At 33.9% G+C, this 13,609-nt stretch overlaps 1 protein-coding gene across 1 annotated transcript; it reads right to left on the bottom strand.

Annotated features, from left to right (window-relative positions):
• Nucleotides 1-2,942: 2,942 nt before the first annotated feature.
• On the bottom strand, nt 2,943-13,187 carry LOC143635055 (CRM-domain containing factor CFM2, chloroplastic-like). The gene is made up of 13 exons (XM_077102960.1): nt 12,519-13,187; nt 11,846-12,308; nt 10,308-10,438; nt 8,824-9,132; nt 7,041-7,197; nt 5,867-6,159; nt 5,023-5,082; nt 4,869-4,922; nt 4,672-4,786; nt 3,804-3,976; nt 3,512-3,704; nt 3,258-3,388; nt 2,943-3,165 (listed from the first exon to the last, which is right to left on the bottom strand). Exons 1-13 carry the CDS (start codon nt 13,185-13,187, stop codon nt 2,944-2,946), a joined length of 2,970 nt encoding a protein of 989 aa, XP_076959075.1. The 3' UTR covers nt 2,943.
• Nucleotides 13,188-13,609: the final 422 nt, after the last annotated feature.

The following is a 13,609-nucleotide window of genomic DNA, read 5'->3' as shown; positions in this document are numbered from 1 at the left end:
GTCGGGTTTAGGTTCAAATACGAAACTAGCATCTGTTGATTCATATTTGTTTGTTGGATTTTTATTTATTCGATTGCTTTTGTTCAGGCAAGTTTGTTATGTTGTTTTTTGAGCTATTTTGTGCTGTTTATTTTCAGTTTATGCAGACAGTATCAGCTTATAAAAACAAACAGTCTTATATTTTCAGCTTGCAGATCTTCAGACCACATCTTCAGTTGCAGACATGAAAACAGATGAAATCAGCTTGCAGACAGTTTATGTCTGCAAAAACAAACAGCACCTTAGTCAATGATTTTTCTACACACCCTCTCTCTCTTGTCTCTTTCCTCCAACTCACACAAATGCAACCTAAATACATTGCATTGGGTTTAGTCTAATAGTAACACTTAGTAACGTTGAGTAAGAGACCCAAAAAATTTTCTTAAATGGTCAGGAAATTGTAGGTCGGTATTCAATTTACTACTAGTATAGCTATATAATTTTTCTTCTCGATCCGGCTCGGCCATGCAGATCGAGTAATTGGTTCAATTGGGCTGTTTCAGTCGAATCAGATAAGGTCATATAGAAATAAAATAATCAAACAAATAGCATATAACCAAAAAAGTATGTGAAACTTCACTAGAAATACATCATTAAAATACCATGTATATCTAAAGTTGTTCTCTAAGGGTTTTTTTTCCCCTGAAATCTAGCCAAAACATCACCTAGTCTGACATTCACATAGAAGTCTTTCTCATTGAAACAAATACAACTATCGTTTAAATTCTCATCACTCATCTCATTACACTGATCAGATTTCACGTACTTTATCACCAAAATGCATACACCAATGCAAATGAAGATGGTGAGCAAAACAGTTTATGCAGAAAGTAGAAACATTTTCTTTTAAGATTAAAGCTCTTAATCTGTTAACCTCACCTGACTTATTACTTGCGTCATCATAACCTTTTTTTAGTAGGTTAAGTATAGATTGGGTTAAGAGTTTGGGACTTGGGCTTAAAAAACTAGATATAGATTGATTAGGCATTTGGGCTTAAATTTGTATTAAGGTGGTGTTTGGGACTCTTTATTTTACCTTCTTATAACTTTTCAATAAGTTAATAATTTACAAAAGTGTAACTTATTAACTTTTTCCTCTCATATCAAAAGTAATCCCAAACACCTTATTATTTTTCAGAAAGGTGATAAGTTATAAGTTGGTAGAAATAAGCAATCCCAAACACCCCCTAAATTTGTTTTTGTTAAACTCAAATTTAGTTGAATAAATAATTTATATACATTTATATAATTATAACTGTATATATGTAACCTTATTTTTATCATGGTCGGTCTCGAAATTCCACGGGGTCATTCTTGAAGTTCCACAGGATTATTCAGTCGTTTTCGAAATTCCACAAAGACCGGTGGCAAAATTTCACAAGGGTCGGTCAAACTTTTAACACATATATACTACTAAAACTTTTTTAACAAGGGTCCAATTTGTATAGCTTTATAAAACTTATTTTAGCGATTTGTTTTAACTTTACATGTGTTATTTTGTTTATAATCCTTATAACTATTTTTATATGATCTTATGAACTCGAAACACTCAAAACATATAGTTGATGTGTTTTGCATAACAAAAGACGTAAACTCTGATACGGTTTATTCGAGACAACCGTCAATCTCCCAAGAACACAAGAGAAGAAGAGAAAATAAACCCAAAATAATAATTCATTCTTATTTTTTTTCTTAAACGAGATTATAATATATAAGAAAACAAAGACATAAAAATAGAAAAAGATAAACAATAATAAAACATAATTTGACTACAATAAGAAAACTAAATAAAAGATAAACTTAAATAATAATAAACTTATTCATATAATAGGATCGTATCAAACTCTCATTGTTTAAGATATCCAATTCAATTTGTTTGATTTGATTTGTGTATACTGACATGGTTGAACTGTCCGCTGAGTCACTGAGTGTGTTTCTATGCCGTACCATGCCTCATCATACGTCTTCTACCTAATTTGATTTGCTTCTGTATATTGACATTGTAGTCGATGTAATATTTGACACTTGTACTAAATTTTCGTACTTCTATTGTTACCAGAATTAATTTATTCAATGACCACAACCCTCGCCCTTCTTACTCAACAACCACCTCTTAAAGTCTCCAGCCACCACATCTTTAGTCACCGCCATCCTCAACCAATGTGCATATTCGAAAACTCATTATGTTCAAATGTTGCCATGACTAGAAGAATATAGATACCTTATGTTGTATTTTTAATATCAGTGTCATTTTAAATAAATAAATGAAAACAGGTGGTTAAGCTGAACTGAAACCAATACGCTAGTTACACACTAGATGACTAACCTATCTAGGTTCAGGTTGGTTTTTGGTTCGTTTGGATCAGGATATATGCCTTTCACTATAGTTTGACCATCCAGTTTGGACACAGATCTGCAATGCATGATGGTACATGACAACACACCTTCAAAGTTCAAACCTATAACATCATCGATAGCCAAGCTACACAATATGAAGCCACAAACCTGCATCACATGAAGAATAAAAACAGTTAGTTTGGGTTACCTATAGTCTCAAATGGGTTAATTTTAGAAAGCAAATAGCAACAAGGAAGCCGATGGGCCAAACAGGTCGAATGCCATCAGAAATGTACTTTTCAAAGATATTTGCGCCCACTAAATTTCAGCCTTCTTAGGCAGCTCTGTTTATGTAGTGTTTTGTTATTGGTTAGTTTTGGATATGTCTGTTTATAAATGCTAACGTTTATTTTAACAAAATGCTGGACAAAATGCCTATTTTGGTAATTTTCCCATTAAAAAAATGGGCAAAAGGTGTTTTTTATCTGGTTCTAATTATACTAAGTTGATTTGTAGAAAACCAGAACCGCCAAAATGGGAGAGAGAAAAAGTCAACTAATACCATTTTTAGCCTTGGGTTTTGTAATCCTGCAATCCACATTCGATTCTAATTGCTGAAATGAGTTCTGGAGAGATGATTGGCTTAATAATATCTTCTCGGTCATTTGGTTCGGCTTTCCCATTATTATTCAGGTTAGAATTATGTGCAGTAGCAGTAGGAGCCCCCCAACCCCTGTACAAAATGACTTTATTTGGCTCTTGAGAGACCAAAATTGCACCTGTTGCTTCCTGTGCAAGTAAAACAAAAGGTCCAATTTTAGCCATTAATGAGTCAGCTACGGGTTTATATTATTATTATATAATCCAGTTATAATGCAAACCTCTAACTTTGAAACCAATTCTTGAGCCGAAGTTCCTTTGGCTCGGCCTTTAATATTGACAATCGCGAGAGGGTATTTTTGGAAATGAGTTTTAATTGTTTTAGCCACCCCGCTAACAATATTGCTTCTACCTGTGGAATATAATAGTGGAATTACTAGTTAGTATTATACTCATTTTTGATACACTAGTTATGAAGACTCGGTTTGACCGGTCAACCCAGCCCGATTTCAAAAGGTTAGCACGTGTAGCTTACCAACAGCTAGAACAGGACGTTTTTTCATCTTAAGGGCTTGTTTTCTCAAAAGCAATCTTTCTTTATTGGAAAGAAGAACCGATCTGCGTGGATTCCCGTTTGACTCGTTGACTCGAGGTTCGTTGATGGGTAAAAATGGCACATCACTCTTCGTGACAGGGTCACAAATCTCAGTGCTTGGTGTTTCTTCAAGCTGAAATAGATATAGTACATTAGGAAATAGAGGATAATAATAATGGAACATTGATAACTAAACACGCCTTTGATTGAAACTGATAAGAAATTAATGTACCTTGAAAGCAACTGGAGGAATCGCGTTTTGTGTGTTTAGTTTCTCACTTTCATTTGTTTCTTCCACCAATAAGATTGAAGCATTTGAATTAGCTTCTGGGAACTCACTTTCATTGGTTGGATTTTGTTGAGATGCTTCTAAACTATCATTTTTATTTGAAAAACCTAAAATACCTCCCTGAACATTGCAAATAAGTAATACATATTCAGTTAACACTATAACAGAAAAGGATAAACTTTTAAGCAGGTCAAACATGCCTACGATATTTGTCCTTTCTTTTATGATAAAAATTGTTGTTACTAAAGCAATTTAGGAGGTCATAATCGCTTGATAGACTTTTTACCTGTTTTGATATGATCTTTTTAGATAAATCATATGGTATTATCCAGTTTTACCTATAACTAATAAAATACAACGGGAAATGGCCCATTTTTATATAAATGAGTTAAAACTACTAGAGTGAAGTTCGATTTTCGTCCCTGTGATTTAGCCATTTTAACTAGTTCAGTCCAAAACTGAAACGTTAACCCTTTTGAGTTATTATGGTTTCATTTTTATCCCTTTTCATCCATAACATTAAATCTCTGTTAGATTTGTTCTGTTAGTTTTCATGAAATGACCAAAATAAGCTGGCTTATAAAATTCTTTTGGACAGAACTAATTATAATGGTCAACCCACAGGGACGAAAACCGAATGGGTTGATTTGGGTTATGGTTTATTTCTGATGTTCAAACTGGCTGAAAGTCGCCCAAAGGGTATATTTTTTAAATGCTAACCACAACCAAAATAGTTAATAAAAAGACAAGATATCATTGTAGTAATATAAACTTTGTAATATATTAAAGCGTTCACTATATAAAAATGGACAAAAGTGAATATTCCTCGCCTGCACATTATCCTGATCTGTATGATTTGATTTATAAACTTCATGAGCAGATTCAGATTCCATATATTCAGTTGATGGGCTTGTAATCTCCTGTTCCTGCATCAAGTATAAAGTCATCCTTAAAATGTTACAAAAAACGCAGAATGTAACATATAAATATGCCAAAACGGACACTCACCAACTGAATATCCTGATCTTTTTCGCCATGCATATTTATTTCCTCACTTTTGGCCTGGTTCAAGACAAACTGAATGAGATTGTTTTAAATTTGCAAGTCAAAGAGACCAAGTCAGCCATATCAATTGACCAACGACAAACATTAGAAGACTCACCAACTTAAGCTTTAATTCTTCAACATTTTTTCCAAGCTTCAATACATGAAGTTTCAAAGACTGCATCATTAAGGTAACAAGAATTTAACAAAACAATATAAAATTAGTGTGCAATCAACTTAATGTAAAATCACATCATTTTGTGGTTGTTTATGTTCTTTAGTTAACAGCATAAGCAAACAGTTTACCAACGACATAACTGAGCATAGATGAACAAACATCATTTCGTGGTTATTTATGTTTGTTCGTTAACAGCAGAACGAACTTCACGCCGGACGGTTCACGGATTGTTCACTAAACGTTCAGTTCATCTATAGTCCTAATTGAGAGTGACCACTCTAAACATTATATAGGGAATTTGACTAATGGATGAGTTTCATTACATGACTCTTAAATTATTTAAGAACTTTAACGTACTCTTAACAACTAACTTTTTTTATAAAATTTTTCGCATGTTAATATTATTTTAGTGTAGCTTTGTCACCTTTTATACCTAGATTTACGATTAAATTATGATAATTAGTTTTTACACATATCTATGTTTTTTTTACACATGTAAATTCATTATGACATAAATTTTACGCATGTGTAAACTTGTGATTTATATATGTAATCAAAAATTTATTTTAAAAATTTGATAAAACTACTCCCAAATAATGCTAATATATGAAAAAAAAAACTAAAAATAAATGTTTGGTTGTTAAGATTTCTCAAAGTTTTTAACTTTTTTGGAGTTCTTAAATGAAACCAACCCTTCGACTAATTTAGCATAGTTTTTTCCTTTTACATTAATACATATGAAAATTATGAGTTATGTAATTATAAAAGTTTGGTTTTTAATTACCTCTCGCCGTTGTGCTTCAATATGGCGCTTTAATGCTTCTCTTTTATTAAGGAGAGTTTGTGGCCTCAAGATAGCAGGTCTTTTGTAGTTTTTGCCACGATAAACAATAATTGTGTGACCTTTACGCATACGTTCTACCGCCACTAATATTCCACCACTTTCTGTTTCTAATGTTCTAGCTATTGCATGAACCTCATCAATGCTTGTTTCACCACATAGTATCTTCACAAGCTCCCTATATTTCCAATGAAGATGCATATTTTCAACCGTCCCATCAAAAACTCCACGTCTTCCTGAAAACAAGAAGTTGGGTTTATTTGAAATTTATTAATAACTAATGTGTAACTTTTGAGTTACAAAAACCATGTAATAATAATGATGATACTCAAAACCTTTGAATAAAAATGCTATAAAAGGTTGTACGCATTGAAAATTTTGTGTTGAATTGACTATTTGACCTGTAACCTATTTGAGATCAAACACAACCCAGATCGAATCGTTCACAAGTAAACAGGTCGAAATTGCCACATCTAGTCTAAGGATCAAAGTGTTGACTTATAACCCAAAGGAAGAAATGTTCTCATTTAAGTTATGTTTTAAACTATTTTTAAGGGGCAATTTCATATATACCTCTACAAAACATCAGATATACCCATTCAAAATAAAAATATCATATATACCCTTACAAAGTAGTTAAAATATCAAATATACCCAATTCATTAACAATAATTTATTAAATGGCCATTTTACCCTTATTTTTCTAAAACTTTAAAAACTCATGTATGCCCGTATTTAACTTCAATTTTTTTATCTACCCGATTTAAGTTAAAATACCTTTTTATGCCAATTTTCAACTCGAATGTTCGATTATCTGGCGTCGAGAGAACAAAAGAGGACAGACGACGGATAAGTTCCATTGCTTATCGTCGACGTCGATCAATATTCAAATAGAAAATATGGTTTAATCAAATATAACAGAAAGTGGTAGAATGGTCATTAAGTAAAATTCACTAAAGTTTGGTATATATGATATTTCTAGTATTGGTTGAGTACATATGAAAATTTCAAGTTTGCAAGGGTATATATTAAATTAATCCTTTTTTTATTTGACCCGTTTGAGAAATGAAACAAAAAGCAATTGAAACCGACCCATCAACAAGAAATTGAGACTTACCTAACAGTAAAAAAGGCCCCATTTTCAAGCCGACTTTTCTCAACATGTAGCGTTCTTCTTCAGTGATACCTTCTTTATCTGCTTCAATTTGTTGCTTGGTTTCTTTATTCTCCAGATCTTCTAGAAGCTTCTCTGCCCGTTCTTTGTTCGCCAATGCCTATCATTATCAACTTCAAATATACCATATGGTGGCAAAATGGGTGGATTATGTTATAGGTCAAAGCAGGTCCCCGTAAACGAACAAACATGAACACGTCTCGTTTGTTCGTTTATGTTCGTGAATGTTTGTTTACGTTAATTTATGTTTGTTAGTTTACGTTTTTTAAGTTCGTTCGTTAATATATTAATTGAAAGTTTTTATTATTAGGGTTGTAAACGAACCGAACATTCAGCGAACAGTTCATGAACCGTTCGGCGGAAAGTTCATTTACGTGCATTCAATAAATGAAAGAACACGAACAAAAAATTTTGTTTGTTTAGTTAAATGAACGAACATGAACAGAGGTTGCGTTCGTTTATTTGTGTTCGTGAATGTTTGATAATGTGTTCATTTATGTTCGTTTACATTCGTTTGTTTGGTCGTTAGTTAAAGGTTTGTTTTACAGTTTTATAATATTTTATTTGTAAACTGTAATAACGAACCTAACATTTAAATTTCATAGTTTTATTGTTTATGTTGAGTTTGTTTCATTAATGGTTTGTTTTATAAAGTCTTTTTGTAACTAACAACAAATGCAACTTGTGCCTCGTAGACATTATCTAAACAAAACCGCCGATTGGGGGGATGATTACGTTTATGATTATTATTATTATCTCAAGTGCTTAACTTTATAGTTATTATGTCTAATGTTTTGGATTAAGAATATATTTTTTTTCTTTTTTTGAATAGTACATGTTCATTTGCGTTCGTGAACATTTAAATTTCATAGTTTTATTGTTTATGTTGAGTTTGTTTCATTAATGGTTTGTTTTATAAAGTCTTTTTGTAACTAACAACAAATGCAACTTGTGCCTCGTAGACATTATCTAAACAAAACTGCCGATTGGGGGGATGATTACGTTTATGATTATTATTATTATCTCAAGTGCTTAACTTTATAGTTATTATGTCTAATGTTTTGGATTAAGAATATATTTTTTTTCTTTTTTTGAATAGTACATGTTCATTTGCGTTCGTGAACAAGTTCAATTCCTTAACAAACTAACACGAACAAGGTTTTCCGTTTGGTTAGCTTTCATGAACTGTTCGTGAACAAATTTATTACAATTTAGTTTAGTTTTAAGAACTTTTTAGGCCCAACACATTGCTGCTCACATTTAATTTTAATTGACTTTAGCTCAATTATGTTTGTTCATTTACATTCGTGAACCGTTTGTTTATACTGTTAATGAACGGACATAAACGAACAAGAACACAAACACGTTCGTCTTCTTAACAAACGAACACAAGCAAGAAAATCCTGTTTGTTTAGTTGTTCGTGTTCCATCGTTTGTTCAGTCAAAGTAAAAAAAACGAACAAATGTGTGCTCCATTCGTGTTCGTTCAGTTCGTTTACAGGCCTTCCGATCAAAGAGACTGTTGACCCCCAATCAAAACTCTTCGTTTCTATTAATTTTATAAATAACTAATATGATTACAATACAATTAAAATTAAAATCCTTTTGTGAATAAAGATACTTAAGAGAGACTGTAATCATTTGAATACCCTTTGGCCAACTTTTGACACGTTCAAAAGATCTGACCCATTTTAGACAAATATCAGAAAACAATTTAAATGCCTACCTGAGACAATTTGTTGCTCGCTTTCTTAATAGCCGCTTCACGGGACCTTTGTTTCCTTTGCTCAATGGCAATTTCCAGTTTCTGATCTCTAATTCCATCAATTTCAGCGGCAGATGGATTCTCAATTTCTTGATCTTTATTTTCTTGCACATATGCCGAGCTGGCACTCTTCTTTCTTTCAAGTTCATCAACTCCACGGTCCCGTCTCTGTTCTATTGCAGAAGAAACTGTAGCTGGCAAGAAATCTTTACCTCTGTATAGAACAATATATTCCTTATCCCGCGTAAGTAATGTTCCTCCAGTTAACCACTGAAATCATTACTTTTGTAAGGCATATAAGCAGTGTTGACAAAAATTACAAAAATACTGTTAATATTGCTGTTACATTATTAATAAATAACATATTCCAAAAGTTCAGTACTACACATTTTTCTTTGAATTTTATAAGAAGAACTTGTCATCTTTAAACAAAGAAACAAGAAATATAAGAGAATGAAAATCTGTATAAAAAATCCAGCTTATTTAAGTTATTCAAAGATCTTATGAGTGAGGACTTCCCCTATAGGTGAAAAAATCAGTGGCGTGACGAATTGGGTAACGGGCCAAAACAGATAAATTATTTGGAAGGTCAAAACAGGTAGCCGCTATTTGGCCTTTTGTTTTCATAAGTAATTAATATACTAAATATGATTACAAAAACTGTTATTAAAATACAGATCCATTAAACAATTTAGGAGATTGTTTAACTGAAAAGGCCTAACCAAACAAAAACTGACGGTTTGGTTTTATATTTTGTAAAACTGAACGGAACCTAATTTATGGATTTCATTTTCAATTTTAAATTGTGAGTAATCTATAAGAGTTTAATAAATAGTGTTACCCACTAATTCATAACTAACAAAAATATATATGTATATATATATATATATAACAAAATTTAGGCAATTAGGCCTCAATTTATTAGCTTCGGAAAAAAAGATTGGCCCAAAAATTTTGAGCCCAAATGGTTAAACCAAAAAGACCGAAACTGAACCAAACTCCAAGCAAAAACCCAAAACCGCACACTTTTCTAAAACCCAAAAACCGAATTTTCGATTTTTGGTTCGGTTTGAACCAAAAACCAACCCATGCACACCCTTAGATTGTACAGACTTGAGAGTCAATTAAAGGCGAGTTTGACAGTGTTCGTCCCTATTAACTCGTTTCGTTTTACCTTTTCTTAATCTTACCTGTTTGACTCGTCGGTACTAAATATAACACAATAGACCCCGTTTTCACATAAACAGGTTAAACTGAAACATGTAGCTTCACCCATAGAAATACTTCTGATATCAAATTAATGTACCAAAAACAATGAGTATTTCACATGAATTTGAAAGCTTTACAAGGTTAGTGTGATATAATTATATTAACTTTCGGTCCAATAAAAACAGTAATGCTTCAATTTGGAATCAATTTTATGCAACTAAAACTTGTACACTGACCTTTAATTCCTCAGCCATGAGGTCACTGTTGGTATTCTGTACTCCTTTTTTAACAGCAATCTTTGCAATCTCACATTTCTCCCAAAGCTTTAATATGGCTGCAGCTAACCCTTGTAGTTTCCTATTTCTACCTGATAAAAAATGTCAAAAAGAAAATGAAAATTGATTACGACAAATGGTAATGGTGGCAATACTTTCCTTTCTTCTTTATTTAAACAATAATAAGACATCATATATGATTACAAATAACTTTATTCAAGAAAAGTGTTTTTAAATTAAACAAATTAAGAGTTTGTAAACACTCGATATGACAGTAGGGGTGCGCATGAAACCGCAATAACTGAGTCCAAACAAAAGCCAATGGTCTGGCTTTATGTTTTGGAAAAACTGACCTTTTGGTTCAGTTCCAGTTTTGCATGTAATACAAAGCCGAAAAACCAAACATAACCAAATTTATGGACTTTTTATTTAATTTTGAACTTTTAAGTAATTTATAAGATTTAATAAATATTGCTGCCCAGGTATTTTAGCCTATCATCATCATCATCATCGTACTCAGTATATCCCACCAATAGCAATGCTATGGTAGGGTCTGAGGAGGGTAAGATGTAGACAGCCTTACCTCTATCCCATAGGGATAGAGAGGCTGCTTCCGGTGAGACCCCCGGCTCGATAGTAGTTTTGCATCAAGCCTTGGACATAAGGCACATAGCACTCAATCATCGGGACACCGGCTGATCGGTGCATGTGCCCTTGTCTTTCGGCTATCAACGCCACCACATGATGCCTGATTAACCCTCCACCACTTTTAACGTTATTTTCACGAGATTAGTAAAATAACGTCAAAATTAGTGCAATTTTACTTTTGCCCACCCGAGGGTTCACACATATATACATTATATGCGCGCACCGCAAGCAGGGCGTTATTTTAGCCTAAATGTATAAATCAATTAATTATTAAGTAACAAAATGATCTACCCCCAAAGTTTTAGGCCCAAATTCATTATTTTGCCACTTTTTTACAGCCTTTTCAACTTCAGAGGGTAAAACCGAAACCAAACAGAACACAAACCGAAAACCAAAAAACCCAAAACTAAATTTTCGGTTTTTAATTAGCTTTGAGCCCAGAAACCAGCCTACGCATTGCCATGGACAGCTTTCGATTTCCCTTTTAATTAGTTTCTTTTTAAGTTTTACCCATTTGATCTGTTATCAGAAAATATAACACAGATCAGAAGTGACTCAAGTGAGAAATCTGACCTGTTTATTTATGAACAGGTCGAATTAGGTCATAATATCTACTAACAGGTCAGTCGAGTTGAATAATAAAATCAGCTAGAATTAAAACGAGTCAAACAAATTGAACAAAACTGACAAAAAATCACCTGAAATGTGATTTTCATGCAAACATCTAAAACAATACATTAAGAACTTATATTATTATTGTAATATATAGTTTTAGCATATATCAATCTTTAGCACACTAAGAATTCATAAAACTGAAATTTTGTACAAAAAGTGTTATAAGTCAACCTGACCTAAAGCAAAATGACACGGTAACGGTCTCCCAAGTCTTCTTAAAACTGTCATCTCATCATTTGTTAATTTTGGTTTAACTCCAAAAGGAAGGAGCCGAAACGGCTTCCTATAACCAGGAACAACTGCAGGCAAAAGATCAGCATCAACTGGTAACGGTTCATAACCATACCAATCAGTGAACCGTGGGCCAAGTCCATCCAAAAGCTGGTCAGCTTCTTCTGCAAGTTGGGCCTCACCTGGCAACTGAAATCGCACCCAGGTTCTTGAACCCACACCTTGAATCAAAGGTGGTTCGGTTGGTTCCAAGCCAACAGAATCCACAGATGGACCCGTAGTGTCATTAATAGATGCATCATTTGGATTTTCTTTGTTAATAAAGAAATAAGGATACTTGTAATTATCTCCTCTGTATAAGATTATTATACTTCCGGCTCTCCAAACAACCAGACCACCAGTTTTTCTCTGTCAAAAACGTTACAAAATCATATAAGGGCGTATAATTCTTACATTGAATATCTTTATACACATTATATCGGAATGTATATAAGATCACAGTTTTCAGTATTGAGCCCACAGGCACATTAGGTAACCTATTCAGTAGCAGTTATCTGATATGCATTCCAATACAATAACAAAAAAAGTACAGAAAACAACACATATTAGTCATCAAACCTCAAGTAAATCATGAGTTCTCTTCATGTTCAATCTGCACAAATCCTCACAAACAATCTTCACGAGCTCAGTCCTCATCCACCTCTCATGAATCCCATTCACAATCCCCTCGGTAATCCCGGCTTTCCCGATCTTAAGCCTCGTCTTGATGGCAATCCCCAACGTTCTCAGCCTCCTTAACTCGGCCGGTGGCAGCTTCAATTCCGCCATTGTAGGCACATTTCCTTCACTTTTCCTCTTAACCCTTTCCTCTTTCTTCTCCTTCCAAACCTCCCGCCGGAGCTCATGATACCTTCGTATGGCGGAACCGGAGCCAGGCTCGGGAAGGGGATTCTGAGGCGTACTCCAGCTAGGGTCGAGCGTGTGGCCGACCCGGTGCTTGGGTAAACGGGTAGGTAAGGGAAGGAAAATTTGACCAGGAGAGGTTGCAGTAAGGGTTTGTTGTGGTGAAGGTGAACAAGTGTCTTCCACGTAGCCTAAGGTGCGAAGCTTATCGGCGATTCGTCGAATAGCGGATTGCGGTAGGGTTTTGGTATCGGCGGAGGCACGGAGGCGAAAGGAATAACGGCGGGGGGTTGGGATGTTGTAGGGAGTTTGTGGAAGGAGATTAGAGGGAGGGAATAATAATAGTAAGGGTTTGGGGTTGGAGGGTTGTTGAAGAAGCAGCATCACTGGTTATGGTGTAATGGAAATATTGTTTGTTGGATTAACAACTTGGCGCCAAGTAGCCTGGAGTGAGTTTGTTTTGTTTTGAAATGAACAAGGGTTGCTGCTTTATCCTCTTCCACATGAACAGATAGATATCTTGTGTCATGTCATGGTGTACTGTGCACCATCAAAACATTTGCTCAAACTCCCTGGCAGCCGTATGTATAAAATCATGAACAGATAGATATCTTTGGTTCCTGATTTTATACAACACGGCTGCCAGGGAGTTTGAGCAAATGTTTTGATGGTGCACAGTACACCATGACATGACACAAGATAGCACAAACACACAATTATGTAATTTTTGTTTTAATTGTTATTTTTAATATGAGTACCAATTGATAACACAATAACCAAAATCTATAACACAATGCATAGAAAAA

The sequence above is a fragment of the Bidens hawaiensis genome, unplaced genomic scaffold, assembly GCF_021521415.1.
Source record: "Bidens hawaiensis isolate Kalapana, Puna unplaced genomic scaffold, B.hawaiensis_p1.1 tig00007390_1, whole genome shotgun sequence".
In the NCBI taxonomy this organism is placed as follows: Eukaryota; Viridiplantae; Streptophyta; class Magnoliopsida; order Asterales; family Asteraceae; genus Bidens; species Bidens hawaiensis.
The sequence above is the reverse complement of the archived record's forward strand: the minus strand, read 5'-3'. Positions and strand labels throughout refer to the sequence as shown.